The sequence below is a fragment of the Crotalus tigris genome, unplaced genomic scaffold (genome assembly GCF_016545835.1).
Source record: "Crotalus tigris isolate CLP2741 ecotype Arizona unplaced genomic scaffold, ASM1654583v1 scf7180000021486.375087, whole genome shotgun sequence".
NCBI lineage: Eukaryota > Metazoa > Chordata > Lepidosauria > Squamata > Viperidae > Crotalus > Crotalus tigris.
Window position 1 is genome coordinate 11385 of NW_024098534.1, and position 24931 is coordinate 36315.

Sequence of the window (24931 nt, forward strand, 5' to 3'; positions counted from 1 at the left end):
TAAATTCATCACCTTTTCTTTGGAACCCAGGCCTGGAAGCAAGGAGATGGCTTTTCTCTACTACTGGGACCATCTTCCCCAGCAGGCTGCAACCTCTGTAACTTCTCATCCCATATAGTTGGACCACCTGGCTGGGGTACTCTTGAGAGTTGCAGTTAAAGAGCTTTGAAGGGTGCCAGGTTGGGGAATGGTGCCTTATGAGTTCACCAGGGATGTATTTCCAGGGAGGGAGGGAGGGAGGGAGGGAAGATGGAAGGAAAGAAAGGGAGGGAGGGAGGATGGAATGAAGGAAAGAAAGAAAGGGAGGGAGGATGGGAAGAAGGAAAGAAAGAAGGGGGAAGGGAGAGGGAGAAAGGAAGGAAGGAGGAAGGGAGGGAAGGAAGCAAAAAGGAGGGAGGGCGAGAGAGAAGGAAGTTGAGTGAGAAAGTGAGGGTGGGGGGAGGATGGATAGAAGAAGGGAAAGAAAGGAAGAGAGGGAGCATGGAAGGAAGGAAAATGAGGAAGGGGAGGGAGAGAGGAAGAAGGAAAAAGGAAGGGATGGAAGGAGGTAGGGAGAGATGGAAGGGAAAAAAGGAAGGAGGGAAAGCGGGGAAGAAGGAAAGAAAGGGAGGGAGGGTGGAACAAAGAAAGAAAGGAAAAAAGGGAAGAAGGGGAGGAAGGGGGAGGGAGAAAGGAAGGAAGGAGGTAGGGAAGGGAAAAGGAAGGAAGGAGGGAGGGTGAGAGAGAAGGAAGAAAGTTTAGAAAGAGAGGGTGGGAGGGAGAGGGGAGGATGGATAGAAGGAAGAAGGGAAAGAAAGGAAGAGAGGGAGTATGGAAGGAAGGAAAATGAGGAAGGGGGAGGGAGAGAGGAAGAAGGAAAAAGGAAGGGATGGAAGGAGGTAGGGAGAGATGGGAAAAAAGGAAGGAGGGAAAGCGGGGGAAGAAGGAAAGAAAGGGAGGGAGGGCGGAGCAAAGGAAAGAAAGGGAAGAAGGGGGAAGGAGAAAGGAAGGAAGGAGGGAGGGAAGGGAAAAGGAAGGAAGGAGGGAGGATGAGAGAGAAGGAAGTTGAGAAAGAGGGTGGGAGGGAGAGGATGGATAGAAGGAAGAAGGGAAAGAAAGGAAGAGAGCATGGAAGGAAGGAAAATGAGGAAGGGGGAGGGAGAGAGGAAGAAGGAAAAAGGAAGGGATAGAAGGAGGTAGGGAGAGATGGAAGAGAAAAAAGGAAAGAGGGAGAGCAGGGGGGAAGAAGCAAGTAATTAGCCTTGCGATAGGTGTGGGAACAGTTCTGTGCAAACCCGGGATAAGAGAACGAGTGCATTAAAAACACCCCCTTCCCCCCCCCTTTGTCTTTTGGAAGAGTTGCAGGTGTGCCTCCCCCCCCCAAAAAAAATCAGGCAGGGCTTCAAGTCTGTGGCAATAAATATTCAGCAATAAATATTTAAGTCCTGCAAAGCAGAAGGAGCCAGGTGGAGCTAGGAGGCTGGGCAACATCTAGGGGGGGGGCCGGTTAGGATGGATGGGTGGGTGGGAATCCAGAGGGAGGCTCAAGGCTGCGTTTCCCGTCTTCTTGACAAGCTCCCGCCCTGCGGAGGGTTCCGGGGCGACCCTCCGGCCGTCTGGCTCTTCTGGGAGGGGGCCAGCTGGGACGGCGACCTCTTCTTCACCGGGGGCATCTTGGTCTTGCTGCGGAAAACCTTATTGGGGTCCAGCTTGTTGACGAACGCGTCAGCCACTTCCGACAGCCGCTCCGTGTTGAGTGTGATGGGTTTGTACATGTTGAACCATTGCTGGAAGACGAGGAAGAGAAAAAGGGAAGTCAGAGCCGGGGTTTGGGAAGGGGAGAGCAGGAGAGGAAGGGACCCCCCCGGGATTCCCGGCTAATTTTGTCTCCCTCGGTGCTCTCCGAGCGTGCTTGTTTTCTTGCAGACGTTTCATTATCCAGCTAGGTAATGTCATCAGTGCGAGGAAGGAGCGGGGAAACTCTCAAAGATGAAAACTCTTTTAATTTCACAATTTATGGACAGACTCAACCCTAGTTTGAACTGGGAAGGCGTGACCAAGCCAAGTTCTAAAAGCCTAGAGCAGTGTTTCTCAACCTTGACAATTTTAAGGCGTGACCAAGCCAAGTTCTAAAAGCCTAGAGCAGTGTTTCTCAACCTTGACAATTTTAAGGCATGTGGACTTCAACTCCCAGAATTCCACAGCCAGCACTGCTGGTAGGGGAGTGTTTTGATCTTTCCCCCCCTTTTTGGGGGGGCTTTTTAACTATTTAACTTGAATGGTATGTAGATGTTGTCTATCTCTTTGTGCCTGTTGATGGCTGCTTTGTCTGAGTGCCAGGCGTTCAGGAATTCTCTAGGCCAGTGTTTCTCAACCTTGACAATTTTAAGGCATGTGGACTTCAACTCCCAGAATTCCACAGCCAGCAAAGAAACACTGGCCTAGAGAATTCCTGAAAGCCTGGCACTCAGACAAAGCAGCCATCAACAGGCACAAAGAGATAGACAACATCTACATACCGTTCAAGTTAAATAGTTAAAAAGCCCCCCCAAAAGGGGGGGGAAGATCAAAACACTCCCCTACCAGCAGTCAATACCCAGAGGAGCATAGATTAACATCAGACCAACACTCAGGAGGTAAACAATGCCCCAATCAAGGAACCGCCAGTCAAGCCAAGAGGAAATGGCTCAACCAAAGTACCTCTAAGGCCACCCCCACCAACACTGACCAAGCAAGGCACCAGAGTGTAAACTGAGAGCAAACCCCACTCTCTTCTCGCCCTGATGATGCCACCTAGTTGGGTCATGAAACGTCTGCAAGAAAACCACCAAGTTCAGAGCAACCAAGGACCCCACAATTCTCCTCCTCCTACTACTACTCCACACCTCTCTCTCTTCTAGCACTGATGATGTCACCTAGGTGGGTCATGAAACTTCTGCAAGGAAACCACCAAGTTCAGAGGGCACCAAGGACCCCACAATTATCTCCTCCTCCTCCTCTTCTCTGCAAACCCCTCCTTCTAGCACTGATGTTACCTAGTTTGGGTCATGAAACATCTGCAAGGAAACCACCAAGTTCAGAGGGCACCAAGGACCCCATAGTTATCTCCTCCTCCTCCTCCACTTCTCTGCAAACCCTTCTCCTTCTAGCACTGATGACGTTACCTAGTTTGGGCCGTAAAACGTCCGCAAGGAAACCACCAAGTTCACAGGGCGCCAAGGACCCCTCATGTCAACCCTGAGCTACAAAGATTCTCCTTTACTAGTAATTTATCTCCTCTTTGGTACTTCGTTCTCCATCCTGCTGGGATGCGGTGGTTCACGACCACAATGGAACCCCCACATTTCCGTCACTAAGCAAGGCACTGGCCATGTGAGCCTTGCCCCATTTTACCATCTTGTCTTGCCAGCACTGTCAAGCGAATCGCCGCGGTTGTTACGTGGCTGTGGGGAGGCTGCAATGGTCATAAATGTGAAAAACGGTCATAATTCCTCTTTTTTCTGTGCTGTTGTAATTTCAAACAGCCATTAAACGAGTGGTTGTAAGTCAAGGACTACCGATAATTGGCTTTAGCCCACTTGGCCAACATGCTCCAACACCGCAAGTTTTTAAGAAGGGACTGGACAGATATTTCTCTGATAGGGTGTAGGGCAGTGGTTCTCAACCTGTGGGTCGGGACCCCATTTGGGGTCAAACGACCATTTCACGGGGGTCGCCAAACAACGCAGTCCGCCATTTTTTTCCCCCTTTTCCTTAGCTGTGCTACTCCCTTTTATTCTATTGGCTTTTGAAAGCCAATAGAATAGACTTCCTTGAATAGAGTCTAATTCTATTGGCTTTCAAAAGCCAATAGGAATTGTCCAGGCTGTCTCTGCCCTGCTGAGCCCACCAAAAGTCCCATTCTGCAAACGGTGCTGCACCAGTTGAGTAGTCCTCGACTTATGACCGGTTGGGGGTTGTGGCATTAAAAAGGTTGAGAACCACTGGTGTACGGTCTCCAGCTCGAGTGGGGGGGGGGGCTGGACTAGAAGACCTCTGAGGTCCCTTCCAACTCAGTGATTCTGTTAATTAACCAGTGGAACGACCTGCCTCCAGAAGCGGTGGGTGTCAGTGGAGGTTTTTAAGAAGAGACTGGACAGACAACCCTTTGTCTGAAATGGAACACTGTCTCCTGGCTGAGCAGGGGGGTGGACTAGATGACCTCCCAGGTCCCTTCCAACTCTTGTTATTTTTTTTATTCAGCCTCCAAGGGCGGATTGGCAGGTCCATCCAGGTGCAAGCAAAGGCTTCTGAAGAGGCGGCTGCCCTCACTCACCTTGGCCTGGGGGCTGAGGCCGTAGCTGGTGAAGATGTACTGCCACTGGGGGAGTCCCAGATGAGTGATCAGAAGCCGGTAATAAGCGGTGAAGGATTTGGTGAGGAAGTGCCAGTAAAGGCCGCGGTCCAGGAACCAGATTTCCGATTCGGGGCTGACAACTAAGGTGGAGACGGAAGACGATCGCAAAAGTTAGGAAATTGGTCAAAAGAGTCCTTCCTTTGATACTCTGCAAAAAACAACTTAATTGCCTCCGTTCACAGATTTACCAGCCACGTTTTCACTTAGGGGGCAGTGCCAGCTCACTAAGGCAAACCCAGAACATTTGGCTGAGTTAACTGAGGCTCAGTTCATTGGGGGTGGTGGTGGTGGAACAATCTCCCTAGGAGACGGTGAGTTCTAGTTCCGTCTTAGGCATGAAATCCGGATGGGTGACTCTGGGCCAATCACCAGGAGAGGGTGAATTCTAGTCTTGCCTTAGCCATGAAATCCTGATGGGTTACTTTGGGCCAATCAGTAGGAGATGATGAGTTCTAGTCCTTCCTTAGCCATGAAATCTGGCTAGGTAACTCTGGGCCAATCACCAGGAGAGGGTGAGTTCTAGTCCTGTCTTAGCCATGAAAGCCAACTAGGTGACTTTGGGCCAATCACCAGGAGAGGGTGAGTTCTAGTCCTTCCTTAGGCATGAAATCTGGCTAGGTAACTCTGGGCCAATCACTAGGAGATGGTGAGTTCTAGTCCCACTCTAGGCATTAAAGCCAGTTGGGTGATTTTGGGCCAATCACCAGGAGACTGTGAATTCTAGTCCTTCCTTAGCCATGAAATCTGGCTGGGTAACTCTGGGCCAATCACCAGGAGAGGGTGAATTCTAGTCTTGCCTTAGCCATGAAACCTGGCTAAGTGACTTTGGGCCAATCAGTGGGAGATGGTGAGTTGTAGTCCTGCCTTAGCCATGAAAGCCAACTAGGTGACTTTGGGCCAATCACCAGGAGAGGGTGAGTTCTAGTCCTTTCTTAGCCATGAAATCTGGCTGGGTAACTCTGGGCCAATCACCAGGAGAGGGTGAGTTCTAGTCCCACTACAGGCATTAAAGCCATTTGGGTGACTTTGGGCCAATCACCAGGAGACTGTGAATTCTAGTCCCCCCTAAGGTTGGGTAACCTTAGGCCAGTCACATTCTCAGTCCAACCCACCTCACAAGGTTGCTGTCATGAGGAGGAACTGGAAGCGATGTTGGATATGTTTGACATCTTGAGTTATTTATAAAAACAATAAAGGCAGACTGTAACTAACTCGCTCACTAACTTACTAACTCACTCACTCACTAGGGACGTGTCTACCTTCCCCAAAACTGGCGAGCCAATCAGAACGCTAGAATTTCCCATCTTGCTTCCTTCAACAGCTATAAAAAAACTTGGCTTCCCCACTGTTTGGGAACCCTCTTTGTCAAGTGGGCCCCAATGACGGTTGAAATAAACAAGGGTTCTTCTCACTGCCGTGCTATTTCTGACTTTTCTACAACTGCCAAGTCATTGATGGGGTTCTGAAACAGCCCTAAGCCGTGATTGGAGGCTTAGGTGAGCAATGGTGGGGTTCATCCAATGCTGAAACTCAGAAACCGTGGTCTACAAACAGTGAATAATTACGCTCACGTGGCAGGTTGAGATTCGGATTAGCCACATACCCGGCTTGGTGTTCTTGTAGACCAGGCAGACTTTCCCGTTGCCTGAACAGGAATCTAATTCGAAGATCAGAGATCGGGAGTCCAGGTGAGGCCTCTTTGGTTGTTCCTTGTTACCTGTGGAAGGAACAGCCAAGAGAACAGACAAATTCCTTCCCATGGCAGGAATCAGGGAGAAATTCCCTGACAGTGAGAACAATTAACCAGGGGAACGACCTGCCTCCAGAAGTTGTGGGTGCTCCATCACTGGAGGTTTTCGAGAAGAGACTGGACAGCCACTTGTCTGAAATAGTACAGGGTCTCCTGCGTGAGCAGGGGGTTGGACTAGAATGGGGGTCTCCAACCTTGGCACCTTTAAGACTTATAATAACAACAACAACAACAACAACAACAAAAAATAAGTTGGAAGGGACCTTGGAGGTCATCTAGTCCAACCCCCTGCTCAGGCAGGAAACCCTACACCATTTCGGACAAATGGCTGTCATTTTTCTATCTTATCAAGTAGTAGGTTGTGATCTACTTTATCAAATGCCTTACTGAAGTCCAAGTAAATTATGTCTACAGCATTCCTCTGATCCACTAATTTTGTCACTTGGTCAAAGAATGCAATAAGATTTGTCTGGCATGATCTATTTTTGACAAACCCATGTTGGCTTTTAGTAATGACTTTGTTTGCCTCTAGGTGTTCGTTGATTCGTTGTTTGATTATCTTTTCCAGGATCTTCCCAGGTATTGAGGTCAGGCTGATAGGTCTGTAATTTCCTGGATCCATTTTTTTTCCTTTTTTGAGGATGGGAACTACATCAGCTGTTTTCCAGTCCTCTGGTAGTTCCCCAGTGCTCCAGGATCTTTGAAAAATATAGTTCAATGGTTCTGATATCACATCTGCCAGTTCCTTGAGAACCTTGGGGTGTAATCCATCTGGTCCTGGCGATTTGAACTCATCTAGGCTAGACAGGTGCTCCCTTACCATTTTCTTGCCTATCTTAACTTGTGTTTCTATTTTATTTTTTATGGCACTATTTTTGATAGGTTGGTCTGTTTTTTCCCTTTGTGTAAAGACAGATGCAAAAAATGAGTTAAATAATTCTGCTTTCTCCCTGTTGCTTGTCACCTTCTTGCCACTTCCACCCACTAATGGACCAATCATTTCCTTCACAGAACTTCAACTCCTTTCTGGGAGTTGAAGTTCTGTGGACTTCAACTCCCAGAATTCCTCAGCCAGCTAAGAATTCCAGAATTGCATCTTATTGAGATCTGGGTAGTAAAAAAGATGGCAGAAAAAAAAAATAGAATACAGAATAACAGAGGGACCTTGGAGGTCTTCTAATCCAGGGGTCCCCAACCCCCGGTCCGTGGACCAGTACTGGGCTGCGGCATGCCAGCAACTGGTCCACACAAACAAGCAAAGCCCCATCCGTGGGATGAAGGCAGCACACAAAACCACGCACCCTCCGGTCCGCGGAAAAACCTCTCTCCGTGGAACCGGTCCCTGGTGCCCCAAAGGTTGGGGACCTTCCTAGCCCAACCCCCTGCTCAAGCAGGAGACCCTGTACCATTTCAGGCAGCTGGCTGTCCAGTCTCAAAGACCTCCAGTGATGGAGCACCCACAGCTTCCAAAGGCCAGCGGTTCCACTTGGTTAATTGTTCTCACTGTTAGAAAGTTTCTCCTTAATTCCAGTTTGCTTCTCTCCTTGATTGGCTTCTATCTATTGCTTCTTGCTCTGCTTTTGGAGGCATTTATAAAAATAATAAAAGCGGGATAAACATCTAATAAATAATAATAATAAATAAAGTCTGTCCGAAACAGCTTTTGATCTTCGTGTCGGAGAAGCAAAGAGGAAGGGAGAGAGGATCTTATAATCAGATAAGCAATAGTAATCTTTCTTTCTTTCTCTTTCTTTCTTTCTTTCTTTCTTTCTTTCTTTCTTTCTTTCTTTCTTTCTTTCTTTCTTTCTTTCTTTCTTTCTTTCTTTCTTTCTTTCTTTCTTTCCCCTCTCTCTTTCTCTCTCTCTCTGGTTTTTTTTTTTTTGTGTGTGTATGTCTTTGTGTGTGTACCTTCCTCCTCATCAGAGTCTTCCAGATCAGCCAGGGTTGGCGCACTGGGCAAAGCGTACGCGGGTGAAACGCTGAGACGGGTTAGCTTGGAGATGCTGTTAATCGTCATACAGCCCAGGGAAACAGGGTTATCTGGAAGAGAAAAGAACCTGGTTCACACAATACGCTACGCCCAAACCTTAAATCTAATATATTTTTTTAAAAAAATCTCAACACTGTTAACAGTCCTCTGGGCTTTATTTCACTGCTGAATGGGTTGCATTTTCTCAAAAATAAAACGAGGAGAGCACGAACTGAACCCAAAGAAGCAGAACTACTCATCTTATGACCAGTTGCGTAGTAAACTATGATGGACCCCCCCCCAAAGGTACTTACGACCCACTTCTGAAGTTATAAAGGGCCAATCACCAGGAGACGGTGAGTTCTAGCCCCGCTATAGGCACTTAAAGCCGGTTGGATGACTTTGGGCCAATCACCAGGAGACAGTGAGTTCGAGTCCTACCTTAAGCATGAAATCTGGATGGGTGATTTGAGGCCTGTTACTGTCATGTGAAATGTATTTGCATTTATGGTGGTTTGTAGGTTGTTTCCTACAGTCACATGACCACAATTTATGCTGTTTTTGCAAAACATAATAATGGCGCTTACTTCTGGTTTTCTGCAAAAATACCCCGCAGTAAACAATGGGATTGCTTAACAAAGTACTCATCGTGTTCCCGACCTTACTACACCTGCTGTTTTGCGGCAGTCGTTAAGCGCATCACCATGGACGTGAGTTGCTAAGCAACTGTGGACTCAATTAACGACCATGGCAATTTGCTTAATGGCTGCAGCAACAAAAATATCGCAGGAAGGTTAGTGCTCGACTTAGACCAGGAAATAAGGCCAAAACGTCCATTGCTAAGCGAGACATTTGTGAAGTGAGTCTTGTCCCATTTTACGACCTTCCTTGCCACCGTCATTAAGCGAATCGCTGCAGTTGTCAAGTTAGCATACCGTCATTAAGCGAATCTGGCTTCCCTGTTGGCGTTGCTTGTCGGAAGGTCGCGAAAGGGGATCGCGTGACCCAGGGAGACCCGGCAACCGTCGTAAGTATGAACCAGCTGGCAAGCGTCTGAATTTTGATCATGCAGCCCTGGGCATGCTGCAACGGTCGTTAAGTGTGAAACACGGTCACAAGTCGCTTTTTTCCAGCGTTGTTGCAATTTCCAATGGTCACTAAACGAATGGTTGTAAGTTGAGGACTATCTGTAATCAGGTCTGTCACATGACGGCTTGCTTTAGAACTGTCACGGCTGACGGCCATAGCGAGCAGACTCCATTACAGTCGTAATTCGAGGACTGGCTATAATCCTCCCCCGTTTGGGGTCAGAAACATCCTTCCTTGAATTAGAATCCCCAAATCAAAGGGCTGATAGGGACCTTTGGAGGTCTTCTAGTCCAGCCCACTGCCCAAGCAAGAATTGTTCTCCCATCCTGGACAATGGACCGTCCAATCCTTTCTTGAAAACCTCCAGCGATCCATCTAGGACAGGAGTAGGCAACTTCGGCGCTTTTATGACTCGTGGACTTCAACTCCCAGACGTCAGCTATGCTGACTCAGGAATTCTGGGAGTTGAAGTCCACGAGTCATAAAAGCGCCGAGGTTGCCCACCCCTGATCTAGGATAAGGCTGAAATAGGTCAATAACCAGGGATCAAGACAGGGCCGGAGAGCCTTACCATCAAACTTGACGCTCCAGGTCATTTGGAAACCGTCCATCATGAGGTAAAAATTTTTCAGATCTTCTGGTAGGAAACAGGCGTTTTTCTGCAAGCAAAAGTGACCGTGGGGATGAGAACAGAAAGCTTCTCAGGATTAAGAAGTGGGACGTGTCGCATCAGAAATAGATCTGGAAAGGACCGTAGTAGTCTTCTAATCCAACTCCTGATCAAGCAGGAGACCCTACACCATTTCAGACAACTGGCTATCCAGTCTCTTCTTAAAAACCTCCAGTGATGGAGCCCCCACGACTTCTGGAGGCAAATTGTTCCATTCATTAGTTGTTCTCATTGTCAGAAAGTTCCTCCTTAATTCCAGGTTTCTTCTCTCCTTGATTAGTTTCCATCCGTTGTTTCTTGTTTTGCCTTCTGGTGCTTTGGAAAACAGGCTACAGGAATTGTGTATGTCTAGTCTAGTGAAAAGAAGGACAAAGAGGTGACATGAAGGACAAGGCAGTGTTCCAGTATTTGAGGGGCTGCCACAAAGAAGGGGGGGGGGGTCAACCTATTCTCCAAAGCACCTGAAGGCAGAAGAATCAACGGATGGAAACTAATCAAGGAGAAGAGCAACCTAGAACCAAGGAGAAATTTCCCAACTGTGAGAACAATTAATCAGTGGAACGACTTGCCTTCAGAAATTGTGGACGTTTTGAAGAAGATATTTGGACAGCTATTTGTTCAGAATGATACACTTGAACAGGAGGTATAATAATAATAATAATAATAATAATAATAATAATAACCCCCCAGTGAGGCAATACCTTGACCCCCAGTGAGGCACTACCTTGACGTGGTTGTGGGGCTTGTGTACTCTGAGGAAGATGAGAGCTATGCCAGAGGTTCAACCATACTGGACAGGTCTCATCAGAGGAGTCAGACAAAGAGTGTCTCTCCCATAAAAAATATGGTGAGACGTAAATTTCAGAATGCCATACCGGCTCGGACGTCGCCCGGGTTAACAAGGTCCGCACTAGATATTGGAGTTCCTGGATATCTGGTGAAAAATGGGTTACAGGACTCAGGACTGTTGGCTGAGCAACCAGGGCCAGCAGCTGCAGAACTACTGGAAGAAAAGGTGTTTACCCGTCGCAGATACACAGTGATGGAAAACAAAGAAATAATGATCTGTTACTACAGATCAAGTCCAACAAGACGAGGATATCTAAAACGAATGCACCAATTCTGGAAAGAACAGCATCCAGAATCAGAAATAACAGAACAGAGACTAGCAGATCAACGCCGATTTATAACACGAAATAAAGTATTCACAGAAACAGAATTGGACGAACTGCAAAGGTTTACCCAGGGCAAAGAAATCAAAGCCTTACAAGAAGTAATTCAGAATGTAGAGGCAAACCAGGGGGAGTTGGCAGTGAAAGAATCCAGTAGAGATATACAACTGTTCTCATTTGGAAACCAGGCACCTCTTCCTCAGGAAGAACAAAACCCTCTAACTAAAGAAATAAAAGAATTGAAACAAAGAATAACTGAGCATCTAGAACAGCACAAAAACAACAGAATAAGGCTGCCTGCATTGAAGCTTGTTCCAAAGAAACAGCTAGCACAAGCATTAAAAGATGCAAATACTGCAATATCAAGTATAAGCACCAATTCACTGCAAGAAACAAACCAACTAATGTACAGCACAGCTGCAGTTATAACAGAATACCTGGGATGCAAAATCAACAAAGAAGAAAAACAAACAAACAGTGCACCAGAAAAATGGAAGGTTAGACTAGAAAATAAGATCAGCAAGTTAAGATCACATGCAAGCAAGCTAGAACAGATGAAAGAAAAGAAGCTGAAGAACAAGAAGACCAAAGAATACCTAATCAAGAAATACCACTTAGAAACAAGGAAGATCAAGGAAGCACTGGAAATAATAAAGCAACAAATAACAGCTATAGCCAGGAAAATCAGTAGATATGAAGCTCGAATTGCAAACTATAGGCAGAACCTCCAATTTCAATCCAATCAGAAACGTTTCTACCAATCCATCAATGGAGAAACTGCAAGGAATCAGTCAGTACCTGACAAGGAAGAAACAGTGCAGTTCTGGAAGCAGATATGGGATAACCCAAAGAAATACAACAAGGATGCGGCTTGGTTAAAAGAGGTGGATGCAAATAAAACAGAAGTTGAAATGAAAGAACTAGTAATAACAACAAAAATGGTAGAAAAAAGAGCAAAGAAAATCAAAAATTGGTCAGCACCAGGTGAAGATGAACTGCATGGGTTTTGGTTGAAACATCTAACTGTTATACACCCACTCATTGCCAAGCAGTTCAACAATATACTACAAGGAGGAGAAATTGAAAAGTGGCTAACAACTGGGAAAACCTACCTAATAATGAAAAATCCAGCAAAAGGGGCAACACCAGGTAACTACAGGCCAATTACCTGCTTGCCAACAACATTCAAATTACTAACTGGTGTGGTAGCTGATGCAGTACAACAGCATCTAGTTGAAAACAATCTCTTTCCACCTGAGCAGAAAGGAAACCGCCCCAATAGCAGAGGAACAAAAGATCAACTCCTAATAGACAAAATGATCTTGGAAAACTGCAAGAGAAGGAAGACCAACCTGAATGTAGCATGGATTGACTACAAAAAGGCATTTGACTCTCTGCCACATGATTGGATAATCAAGTGCCTAGAAATAACAGGAGTCAGTAGAAACATCAGAAAATTTGTGCAAAGATCGATGGCACAATGGAAGACACAGTTGCAGATCAATGGTGAGAAGCTGGGAGAGGTTAATATCAAGAGAGGAATATTTCAAGGAGATTCATTATCACCATTACTATTTGTTATTGCACTGTTTCCTCTGTCAACAATACTGAATAACTCAGGACATGGCTATCAAACATCAAAAACATCTGCTAGACTATCCCACCTCCTTTACATGGATGATCTGAAGCTGTATGGAAAAACATCATCTGAAATAGAATCGCTGCTCAACACTGTCCGTATATATAGCCAAGATATTGTAATGGAGTTTGGCTTGGACAAATGTGCCACACTTACTATCAAACAAGGAAAAATAGTGAAAACTGAAGGAATCAAGATGCCCCACGAAAATAACATTAAGAGTCTGGATGAGGAAGAGTACTACAAATACTTGGGTATCCTTCAAGCTGACAACATCAAGCACACTGAAGTCAAGAAAAAGATTAGAGGTGAATACATCAAGAGAGTGAAGAAGATCTTAAAATCCAAACTCAATGGAGGAAATACCATAAAGGCAATCAACACCTGGGCAATCCCAGTCATTAGGTACACAGCTGGAATAGTGGACTGGACTCAAGCAGAACTAAAAGCAATGGATAGGCAGACCAGAAAAATAATGACAATGAATCACGCCCTTCATCCACGCAGTGACATTGATAGACTTTATCTACCAAGGCAAATAGGTGGGCGTGGAATGCTACAAGTACATCAGATGGTTGAAGAAGAAAAAATGACTTTGGAAGAATATCTGAAGAACAATGATGAAGATGCACTGAAATTAGTATATCAGGAAGGCTTACTAACTACTGGAGAGACCAAACTGGCCTACAAGAAAGACCAAATGAAGAACAGAATAGAGGCATGGGAAGACAAAGCACTACATGGCCAATACATGAAAAAAATAGCTGGGAAAGCAGATAATAATAAAACCTGGCAATGGCTAAGAGCAGGAAAATTGAAGAAAGAGACCGAGGGACTAATTCTGGCTGCACAAGACCAAGCCTTAAGGACAAATGCATACAAAGTCAAAATTGAGAAGACAGCAACAGACAGTAAGTGCCGCCTATGCAAAGAAGCTGAAGAAACAGTGGACCACTTGGTAAGCTGTTGCAAGAAGATTGCACAGACTGATTACAAGCAGCGGCATGACAAAGTAGCAACAATGGTGCATTGGAAGATCTGCAAAAAATATCATTTGCCTGTAAGCAAAAACTGGTGGGATCATAAAATAGAGAAAGTCATAGAAAATGATAAAATTAAACTGCTCTGGGACTTCAGAATTCAAACAGACAAGCACCTGCAACATAACACCCCAGACTTAACAATTGTCCATAAGAAAGACAAAAAAGTCTGGATAGTGGATGTGGCAGTGCCTGGAGATAGCAGAATAGAAGAGAAAGAACTGGAGAAGATAACAAAATACAAAGACCTACAAATAGAAATAGAAAGACTGTGGCAAAAGCAAGCAAGGGTAGTACCAATAGTCATAGGCTCCTTGGGTGCAATCCCAAAACAACTGGAGCACCACTTGAACACCATTGGCATTGACAAATTCGCTATTAGTCAATTGCAAAAGGCGGCCTTATTAGGAACTGCTTCCATCCTGCGACGATACCTGTAATACCATCAAACATCCACATCTGCCTATCCCAGGTCCTGGGTAAGGACTCGATAGGTAGACAAAATGCCAAATCCAGTCTGAACATCTGGCTGACTGTGCGATGAATGATAATAATAATAATAATAATAATGTTGGAAGGGACCTTGGAGGTCTTCTAGTCCAACCCCCTGCATAGGCAGGAAACCCTATACCATTTCAGACAAATGGCTGTCCAGTCTCTTCTTAAAAACTCCCAGTGTTGGAGCATTCACCGCTTCTGGAGGCAGGTTGTTCCACTGGTTAATTGTTCTCACTGTCAAGGAATTTCTCCTTAGTTCTAGGTTGCTCCTCTCCTTGGTCAGTTTCCATCCGTTGCTTCTTGTCCTGCCTTCTTTGGAGAATAGCTTGACTCCCTCTTCTTTGGGGCAGACCCTGAGATACTGGAACTCTGCTATCATGTCCCCCCTCGTCCTTCATTAAACTAGACATACCCAATTCCAGAAACCGTTCTTTATATGTTTTAGCCTCCAGTCTCCTGATCATCTTTGTTGCTTTTCTCTGCGCTCTTTCTAGAGTCTCAACATCTTTTTTACATTGTGGTGACCAAAACTGGATGCAGGATTCCAAGTGTGGCCTTACCAAGGTTGGACTAGAACAGACATGTCAAATACAAGGCCTGGGGGCCAGATGCGGTCCACAAAGTGGTTTCATGTGGCCCACGAAGCCATCCTGGAAACAGTGAGGGAATGGCCCCCTCTGCCTTGGCCCTGATCCAGGCCATCCGGGAGGGAGCCAATGTACAATTTTGTGGTGGCCATCTATGCTGAAATGCACTCAGTCTTAGCTCCACAAGGCTGTCTGGAAACAGCGAGGAACCAGCCCCTGCTGCTTCGGCTCCGTCCCCTGGGTGCATGCTGGGGAGGTGTCACCCTTTGTGAGGAATGAAGAAATGGACCATGCTTGGCACTTGCCCCGGTCCCCCCCCTTCTGACAGAGACCCTCAGATCTGTCCCACTCCTGCCCAGGCCCCCACAGGCACCCTTGATGCGAATGATGTAGAGCTGGCCACGCCCACCCAGCAGGCCACACCCACTCCATCCACACCCACCCAGTAGGTTGCACCCACCCTGGCCACACCCACCCGGCCCCCCAAGGGCAACCGCAATGCTGATGCGGCCCTCAATGCAATTGAGTTTGACATCCCTGAACTAGAAGATCTCCCAAATCTCTTCTGACTCGGTTATTCTTCTTGGTTTGGTCTGGACATTCTTCAAAGTTTTGTCCCGAAATAGCCAACGGTTGCATTTGCCGTGACTTATTTTCTCCCCACTGACCCTCTGGCATTCTTAAAGATCTGAGTTGATGCTGACCCCTTTGGGATGGCTGCCCCTTCAGCTTAGCAGTCGTCCAGCTCTCTTTGGCCGGGTGTAAGTTGTCCGGACAGCTGCCCGCTGTCCGTTCTCGGCTGGATTCTCCTGGCCACTCAGGTGACGTGTGCTTCCAATTCTCCCTTTGGAAAACCACGGGCTGCAGAGCAGGTAAGGAGGTGGAATTTTTCCCAGTTTTGGTCAAATCACAAGAGTGAATTCATGCAGAATGAGTAATGAGTGGGCATCGGGGTAATGTTGCTCAGAAGGAATGGTTCTACCTGCTTGATTTCATTTTTAAATATCTTTTTTTAAAAAGTTTTATTAGTTTTTATAGGATTAAGGGTAGAATGGGGTCAGGATTGGGATTGGGGTCTAGGTTAGGGTTGGGGTTAGGGTTGGGGCTGGGGTTTACCCAGATAACATTTTCAATATTTAGCCAACAGCATATTGTCTGGGTACAGAGATTTAAACAACAATAACAGATACAGTAATAAGTGATAATAATAAATATGGTTACTTATCTTAGGCAATATTAGTTAATATTGTCTGGGTACAGAGATTTAAACAACAATAATAGATATAATAATAAGTGATAATAATAAATATGGTTAATTATCTTAGGCAATATTAGTTAATCACTCCATGTCATCCTTCTTGCTGGTATGTATTCAAAATTGCATGTCACATTCCTTTCTCTCTGAACCGTTTTTCTAGCCATTGATAAAAATTATCCTATGTTCTAAAATACCCTGAATTTTCTTTCTCTTTAATCTCTAAAGCAGGGGTGTCAAACTCAATTTCATTGAGGGCCGCATCAGCACTGTGGTTGCCCTCGGGGGGCCGGGTGGGTGTGGCATACTGGGTGGGTGTGGATGGGGTGGGTGTGGCCTACTGGAGGGCATGGCCAGCTCTACATCGTTCACATCAAGGGTGCCTGTGGGGGCCTGGGCGGGAGTGGGACAGATCTGGGGGTCTCTGGCAGAAGGGGGGGGCAGGGCAAGCGCCAAGGCATGGTGCATTTCTTCATTCCTCACAAAGGGTGACACCTCCCCAGCATGCACCCAGGGGGCGAGGCCGACGCGGCAGGGGCTGGTTCCTCGCTGTTTCCAGACGGCCTTGTGGAGCTAAGACTGAATGCGTTTCAGCATAGATGGCCACCACAAAATTGTACATTGGCTCCCAGCCGGCCTGGGCCAGGGCCAAGGCAGCGGGGGTCGTTCCCTCACTGTTTCCAGGAGGCTTTGCGGGCCACATAAAACCACTCTGCAGGCCGCATCCGGCCCCCGGGCCTTGTGTTTGACATGTCTGCTCTAAAGTCAGTCTATCCATTTCTGCGCACTCTAGAATTTTTTTTTTAAAATTAATAAGTGTGCTTCCAATTCTCCCTTTGGAAAATCACGGGCTGCAGAGCAGGTAAGAAAGGTGGAACTTTTTCCCAATTTCGATCAAATCGCAAGAGTGAATTCATGCAGAATGAGTAATGTTGCTCAGAAGGAACGGTTCTGCCTGCTTCATTTCATTTTTAAATCTCTTGATTGATAGGGGAGGTTTTACGGGGACCATCGCAAGCAGAGGACAGGCGATACTTTTCGAACAGAAAACGGAGTCCAATCCCAACCTTTCCCCCCGCACCCCAAAAAAGGGTAAGTTTGGTTCAGTGGCGAAGGCACCAGGCTACAAAGTGGGAGACCGCGAGTTCAAATCTCGCCTTAGCTATGAAAAGTGGCTGGGTGACTTGTAAGAGTCAAACACCGGGAGGCGGTGTGTTCTAGTCCTGCCTTAGGGCGTGAAAGCCAGTGAGGTGAACTCTGGGCCAATCATCAGGAGATGGAGAGTTCTAATCCCGCCTCAGGCATGAAAGCTGGCTGGGTGACTTTGGGCCAATCGCTAGGAGACGGTGAGTTCTAGTTCCGCCTCAGGCCTGAAAGGCAGATGGGTGACTTTGAGCCAATCATCAGGACACTGTAAATTCTAGTCCTGCCTTAGGCCTGAAAGCCAGTTGGGTGACTTTGGGCCAATCGCCAGGAAACGGAGAGTTCTAGTCCCGCATTAAGGCATGAAAATTGGCTGGGTGACTTTGGGCCAGTCACCAGCAGATAAATGAGTTCTAGTTTTGTGCCTGTCTCAGGCACAAAAGCTAGCTAGGTGAGCTTGAGCCCATTTCTCTCTCTCTCTCTCAGGCCAACCAACCTCACAGGGTTGTTGTTAATGTAGTAAGGGTAAACAGGAAGAGGAAGTTGTGTTGGATATGTTCGTCTCATTTGCGAACAAAAGATTAAAGGCGAGGCTATGGAGTCATCTGCCAAATGCTTTGCTCCCATCTGCTCAATTTTTAAGGAGCAAATGAAATAGGTTGGGTGTCACTCTCCCCCTCTCAAATACCTTCCCTTTCTCTACTACTACTACTACTACTACTACTACTACTACCACTAGTACTACTACCACTACTACTATTACTACTACTACTAAAGTTGGAAGGGACCTTGGAGGTCATCTAGTCCAACCCCTTGCTCAGGCAGGAAACCCTATACCATTTTGGACAAATGGCTGTCTTAAAAACTATACTCTAACCAGCTAACAGCAGTAAGAAACCACCCAGAGTTGCTCTATGAAGGGAGATGAGCAGTCTCTAAATAGGCCATATAAAATAAAATGCAAATAAATTATAGCAGGCAGTCTATTAAAAGGAGCTATCCTACCTGCAGAAGAGAAAAACCCACATTTTGGGGAGGTGAGGGAGCCAAAAAAGAAAGCTTCAAACATTTGCAGGGGTGGGTTGGAGTTCCCGCAGAGGAGACAAAGAAGTTTATGAAGACAGTCCTCGACTTACAACCGCCATTAAGCAAATCCCCATGGTTGTTGGTGAATTGTTAAGCAACTGTGGATTCAATTAAACAACCGTGGTGATTTGCTTAATGACTGCTGCAAAAAAAATGTCGTATACAGGTGGCCCTTGACTTACAACCACAGTTGGTCACTAGGGTATCTCTATAGGTACCCTATAAAAGAGGAACATAAGCTGACATTTCTACCAGGGACAAGGATAACCATCTGGTAGAGCTTCCTAGTCTGGAAGCAATATACCACCAAATACGTTCAACCAGCATCAAAGAAAAGGACAAGGATTCTCTTTCGTATCCTATTCGGATGTTTCCTGGAATACCTGATTGGCTGCTGCTCGGAAAACACGGATGAAATTTGGGGTTCACAATTTTCCCACTGTTTTCTTGTTCATTTGATCCTACACATGTGGCATTTATTTATAGCAGAACTGCTAGATGCTGTAACAGCTTTGTTCTTTATGCCACTCATCTTGTAAATTTGCAGGAATCTTGTTTTCCCTGCCATGTGTATGTATACATTTGAACTAGGCTATGATGTTTCTCTGTGTCATACGTGTGTGTATGTGGGTACATGCAAAATGGTATTTTTTTTGAGAGCTGAATGCAACGAAATTTCATTGTAATGTATGCTGACTAGTGTACATTTAAAATGACAATAAAGATTCTATTCTATTCTATTCTATTCCATTCCATATTTTCTATTCTATTCTATTCACTCCATATTTTCTATTCTATTCTATTCATTCCATACTTTCTATTCTATTCTATTCTATTCTATTCTATTCTATTCTATTCTATTCTATTCATTCCATACTTTCTATTCTATTCTATTCTATTCTATTCTATTCTATTCTATTCTATTCTATTCCATTCCATATTCTCTATTCTATTCTATTCATTCCATATTTTCTATTCTATTCTATTCATTCCATTCCATATTTTCTATTCTATTCTATTCTATTCTGTTCTATTCTATTCACTCCATATTTTCTATTCTATTCTATTCTATTCATTCCATACTTTCTATTCTATTCTATTCTATTCTATTCTATTCTATTCTATTCTATTCTATTCATTCTATTCTATTCTATTCTATTCCATTCCATTCTATTCCATTCCATATTTTCTGTTCTATTCTATTCATTCCATACTTTCTATTCTATTCTATTCTATTCTATTCTATTCTATTCTATTCTATTCCATTCATTCCATATTTTCTATTCTATTCTATTCATTCCATTCCATATTTTCTATTCTATTCTGTTCTATTCTATTCATTCCATACTTTCTATTCTATTCTATTCTATTCTATTCTATTCTATTCTATTCATTCCATTCCATATTTTCTATTCTATATTCTATTCTATTCCATTCCATTCCAATCCAATCCTATTTCATTCCATTCCAATCCAATCCTATTCCATTCCATTCCAATCCTATTCCATTCCATATTTTCTATTCTATTCTATTCCCATTCCATTCTTAAGATGGGCAACCAAATCCTTGATCAGAAGCCTCATCCATCCCTTCAAGACTCTTCTTCTCCAAGGGATTTGTTCACCTTTACTGCAGGTAGCTGGTCCAGGACAAACTAAGGGAAACTCTGACCTCTAGTGGCAAAAAGAGGAAAGGGTCCGACACTAGCTGCAATTTATTTATCTGGATCCCGCCTTTATTATTTTTAAAAATAATTCAAGGTGGTGAAGATATCCAACACACTTTCCTCTTCTTATTTCCCCCACAGCAACAACCCTGTGAGGTGTGAATCAAACTATGGAGGGACTGGCTGAAGATCACCCAGTTGGCTTTCATACTTAAAAAGGGATTAGAACTCACCATCTCCTGGTGATTGGCCCAAAGTCACCCAGATGCCTTTCAGGGCTAATGTGGGACTAGAACTCTCAGTCTCCTGGTGATTGGCCCAAAGTCACCCAGATGGCTTTCATGCCTAAGGTGGGACTAGAAGTCCCATTCTCCTAGTGACTGGCCCAAAATCACCCAGCTGGCCTTCATGCCTAAGACTAGAACTCACGGTCTCCTGGCGATTGGCTCAAAGTCACCCAGCCATCTTTCAAGCCTAAGGTGGGACTAGAACTCTCAGACTCCTGGTGATTGGCCCAAAATCACCCTGCTGGCTTTTATGCCTAAGGTAGGGTTAGAACTCACCATTTCCTGGTTTTTAGCCTGGTGCCCTAACCACTAGACACACTGACTCTTGAACCGTCTAAATGCAGATGGAGCCCGCATTACCTGTTCCCAGGAGATGACTGCATGGCGCTCGGCCGGTTCTTTTTCCAGAAACATCACTTCCGTAACTCCTGGGGAGGTTTCTACAAGCACAAAACACCCCAGACGTTCAGTTGAAAAAAGAATAGCAGAAAACATAAGAACTGGAAAAAAAAAACTGGGAAAAGGTTTCACATTTTTTGAAAAATAAAACCCCTTATTTTCTGTTTTTACTCTTGCAAATACATTGCAAGAAAAAAACTTGGGTTTGGTTGGAAGTATCTATGCCTTTTCAAGGGATTCCGTTTGCCATTTGTCAGGCAATTCTCTCTGATTGAAGATACCGTTTTCGGCCCAACTGATCACACAGATGGCTGTTGGGGGGGAATTTTTTTTTACTGATACGACTACCACCCCTGCAATGTGGGCCAGGCCGAGCGAGAGCTCTGGGTTCAAAGATCCCCAGAGAATCCCATGGCAGAGAGGGGACTGGAATATGGAGCATTCGCCTCAATCCAGGGCTTTAATGATTACATCGCAGTGTCCGTACCTTACAGTTCAGAGCCACACGTGGGACTGATGGGCGATGTAGTCCAAACACAAATAGAAAGCATCCACATAACAACAATAATAAAATAATAATAAAGTTGGAAGGGACCTTGGAGGTCATCTAGTCCAACCCCCTGCTCAGGCAGGAGACCCTATACCAGTGATGGCGAACGTTTTAGAGACCGAGTGCCCAAACTGCAACCCAAAACCCACTTATGTATCGTTGGGTGCCAGGTGGGTGTGGCCCATTGGATGGAAGTGGCCCATTGGGTGGGCATGGCTACTGTGGTAACGGCAGACTGGGTGGGACTAAAAGTTCAATCAATCAATTCCAACTTTGCAAGATCTTTTTTCCCTGCGAGAAGTTGAAATTGACTGATTGATTGGCAACTGGCTTGTATTTCTCACAGTTGCACATGGCAGCAGAGGCCTAAAGCGAAAAAGTTTATAAAACCCAGCTGAAGGCCTAAGACTGGGGCAATGGCACACATGCCCACAGAGAGGGCTCTGAGTGCCGCCTCTAGCACCTGTGCCATAGGTTCGCCACCACAGCCCTATACCATTTCAGACAAATGGCTGTCCAGTCTCTTCTTAAAAACTTTCAGTGTTGGAGCATTCACAGCTTCTGGAGGCAGGTTGTTCCACTAATTAATTGTTTTAATTGTCAGGAAATTTCTCCTTAGTTCCAGGTTGCTTCTCTCCTTGATTAGTTTCCATCAGTTGCTTCTGGTCCTGCCTTCAGGCGCCTTGGAGAATAACTTGACTCCCTCTTCTTTGAGGCAGCCCCTGAGATATTGGAAGACTGCCATCATGTCCCCCCGGTCCTTCTTTTCATTCAACTTGATGTACCCAATTCCTGGAACCATTCTTCATAAGTTTTAGCCTCTAGTACCCTGATCATCTTTGTTGCTCTTCTCTGTACTTTTTCTAGAGTCTCAACATCTTTTTTTACATCGTGGTGACCAAAAATAGATGCAGTATTCCAAGTGTGGTCTTACCAAGGCCTTCTAAAACGGTATTAATACTTCACATGATCTTGATTCTATCCCTCTGTTAATGCAGCCCAGCACTGTGTTGGCCTCTTTGGAGCTGCAGCACACGGCTGGCTCATATTTAAGTGATTGTCCACTAGGGAAGGCTGATAGAAATTATTAAGACTCATAGACAGGGGGAAACTCCATATCCTGATTAAAGGTAGTCCTTGCCTTATGTCCACAATTGTGGCCAAGAATGCTCCTTGTTAAGCAAGGTGGATGTTGAGTGAGTTTTTTATGACCTGATTTTATGATCGTTTTTTTGCCATGGTTTTTAAGTGAATCAAAGTGGTCATAAAAGTGAATCTGGCTTCCTCCAATTGACTTTGCTTGTTGGAAGCCAGTTGGGAAGATTCGCAAATGGTGATCATGTGATCCTGGGACACTGCAACTGTCATAAATACATGCCTGAATTTTAATCTCGGATACAGTGATGGTCATAAGCGTGAGGCTCAGTTGTTAAGTCATTTCCCTCCCCCCCCAGTGCCGCTGCAACTTCGAACAATCGCTAAACGAACACCTCCAATAAAGGAGAATTTTTGTAGCTCTGGGCTGAAATGAAGGGTACATGTAGTCCTCAACTTACAACCCCCCATGGAGCCCTAAATTTAAGTTGCTAAATGAGAATTGTTTTAAAGTGAGTTTTGCCCCATTTTACAAATTTTCTCGCCACATGGGTGAAGTCAGGCATGTCAAACTCGTGACGTCGCATGACATATTGTGACTTTCCCCCTCATTGCTGGCAATCGGGTGGGGACGTGGTTTTGGCATGACACATCCGGCAGTTTGACGTGCCTGGGTTAAGTGAATTACTGCGGTTGTTAAGCGAGTCACATGGTTGTTAAGTGAATCCGGCTTCCCCCATTGACTTTGCTTGTCAGAAGATCGAACAAGCAGATCTCGTGACCCCCCCCCCCGGACACTGCAACTGTCATAAATACGAGTCAGTTGCCAAAGGCCCGAACTTTAATCACATGAGCAGGTTGATGCTGCAACGGTCGTTGTGAGAAACGCTCAGAGCCACATTTTTTCAGTGCCCTTTTAACTTCAAACGGTCACTAAGTGTAAGTCGAAGACTACCTGCAAGTGGTGCTCTCTTGAGCTCGGTTGCTGAAAGGAACGGTTATAAGTCGAGGATTACATGCACCGTATAAACACTTGGTGTTGGCTAATGTGGACTGAATTTTTAACAAATAAAAACTTCCAGTGATCCAGGGGGAGGGTGGGCTCCTCTTGGAAAACCACAGGTCTTTAAAATCCTTGGACCTGGATCCATGCCTTGAGCAGGGGGTGGACTGGATGACCTCAAGGGCTCCTTCCATCTTTAAGATTCCTACCTCCTGCTATGGTTTAAGGCAGTTTAGGCTTGCTTTGCTGTGGGGTGTCCCCAAGAGAGCAGTCACTGCATATGGGTAAGCACAATTGGCTGCATTGTCTAACCCGGCCCGCTTCAGCAAGCCACAGTTAAACAAGCCACAGTTTAGCAGAATCATAAGGGATGCGATTTAGCAGAGCTTCCCTTTTAAAAGGGCGGGAAACTTTCTCTGGTGCAAAGGAAGGGGAAGAAAGATTTTCTCAGACCTGCGACCACTCAAAATAAAGCCAAAGCTATAAATAAAACAAAAAGATAAAAAAAAAAACAAAGTCAAAACTTAAAATAAAAAGTCAAAGTCAAAACTAAAAAATAAAATAGGTAAAAATAAAATAAAAACAAAAAACATACAAATAAAATAAAAAGATAAAAATAAATTAAAAATAAAAAAGACAGAAATAAAATAAAAAATAGAAATAAAAATAAAATAAAAAAATAAAGATAAAAATAAAAATAAAAACAAAAGAGTAAAACAAAAACTAAAAACAAAGTCAAAACTAAAAATAAAATAAAAAGTCAAAGCCAAAACTAAACATGAAATAAAATAGGTAAAAATAAAATAAAAACAAAAAATATGAAAATAAATTAAAAAGAAATAAAAAAGAAATAAAATAAAAAAAGAGAAATAAAAATAAAATAAAAAAATAAAGTAAAAAGATAAAGTATAAACTAAAAATTAAAGAGAAAAATAAAATAAAATCAAAAAACAAAAAAAGTAAAACAAAAAATAAAATAAAAATTGAATTAAAAAACGAGGAACAGAGAATCAGGTCTCCATTAGGATATCCCAGCTGGAATCTTCAGAACCCAGAACAAAACTCCCCCCCCTTTCTCTATGGATTCTCAAACTGACAGATGAGGGTGGATGGGAGACCACCAGGAAATCCTCAGGCGGCAGGCAAGCCCAGGAAATTGGAAAGTAAAAATCCCAGCATCAGGAAAAGCAGTTTGGGCCAAGGCTGGGAGAGGCTGAAGCCGCCCATCACCTCGCTGGGAAAGCGGAACCTCGCTTGTGGCTGCCCGCGAAACTCCCTGACACTTGATGCCCGGACCGTCTCCTTGGCAACGCAAAGGGGGCGGGCCCCGGCTGCCACTCACCCAGGAGGCGGGTCACCCCGAGGGTGAGCTTCTCCAGGTAGGGCTTCATGCCGTGCAGACCCCGATCCTCCATCTCTCCAGCCGCAAACGGGACGCAAAGCCACCCGGCGGAAGCTTCTTGTCCCGTCTCGCCACCCTTACCTCCGAGCCCCCCTCCCCCCGCGGTGCCTCACATCCGACCCGGTCGTTGACTCGCGACGCTTGACGGGAGCGGTAGTCCAACTCGAGTACCGATTCCTGGGAGAGAAGGAAAGTTAAAACTACACCTCCCAGAAAGACCTGCGCTGATTTTTTTCCCCTTACCTTCTGCGGGAGA

General features: G+C 45.0%; 1 protein-coding gene across 1 annotated transcript; it reads right to left on the minus strand.

Moving 5' to 3' along the window:
• Positions 1 to 1106: 1106 nt before the first annotated feature.
• TPGS2 (tubulin polyglutamylase complex subunit 2) lies at positions 1107 to 24796 on the minus strand. Its single transcript, XM_039318730.1, has 7 exons — positions 24616 to 24796; positions 20587 to 20666; positions 9755 to 9842; positions 8034 to 8165; positions 5979 to 6092; positions 4295 to 4455; positions 1107 to 1766 (listed from the first exon to the last, which is right to left on the minus strand). Exons 1-7 carry the CDS (start codon positions 24686 to 24688, stop codon positions 1524 to 1526), a joined length of 891 nt encoding a protein of 296 aa, XP_039174664.1. The 5' UTR covers positions 24689 to 24796; the 3' UTR covers positions 1107 to 1523.
• Between the last annotated feature and the right edge of the window lie 135 nt (positions 24797 to 24931).

Excerpts from the sequence above, each read along its gene's own strand:
- TPGS2 (XM_039318730.1), bottom strand. The coding sequence starts at position 24,688 with ATGGAGGATCGGGGTCTGCACGGCATGAAGCCCTACCTGGAGAAGCTC. Across the intron at positions 9,843-20,586 it reads CAGTCATCTCCTGGGAACAG|AAAAACGCCTGTTTCCTACC; the intron begins GTAATGCGGGCT and ends TTTTGCTTGCAG. Across the intron at positions 1,767-4,294 it reads GCCTCAGCCCCCAGGCCAAG|CAATGGTTCAACATGTACAA; the intron begins GTGAGTGAGGGC and ends CTCGTCTTCCAG.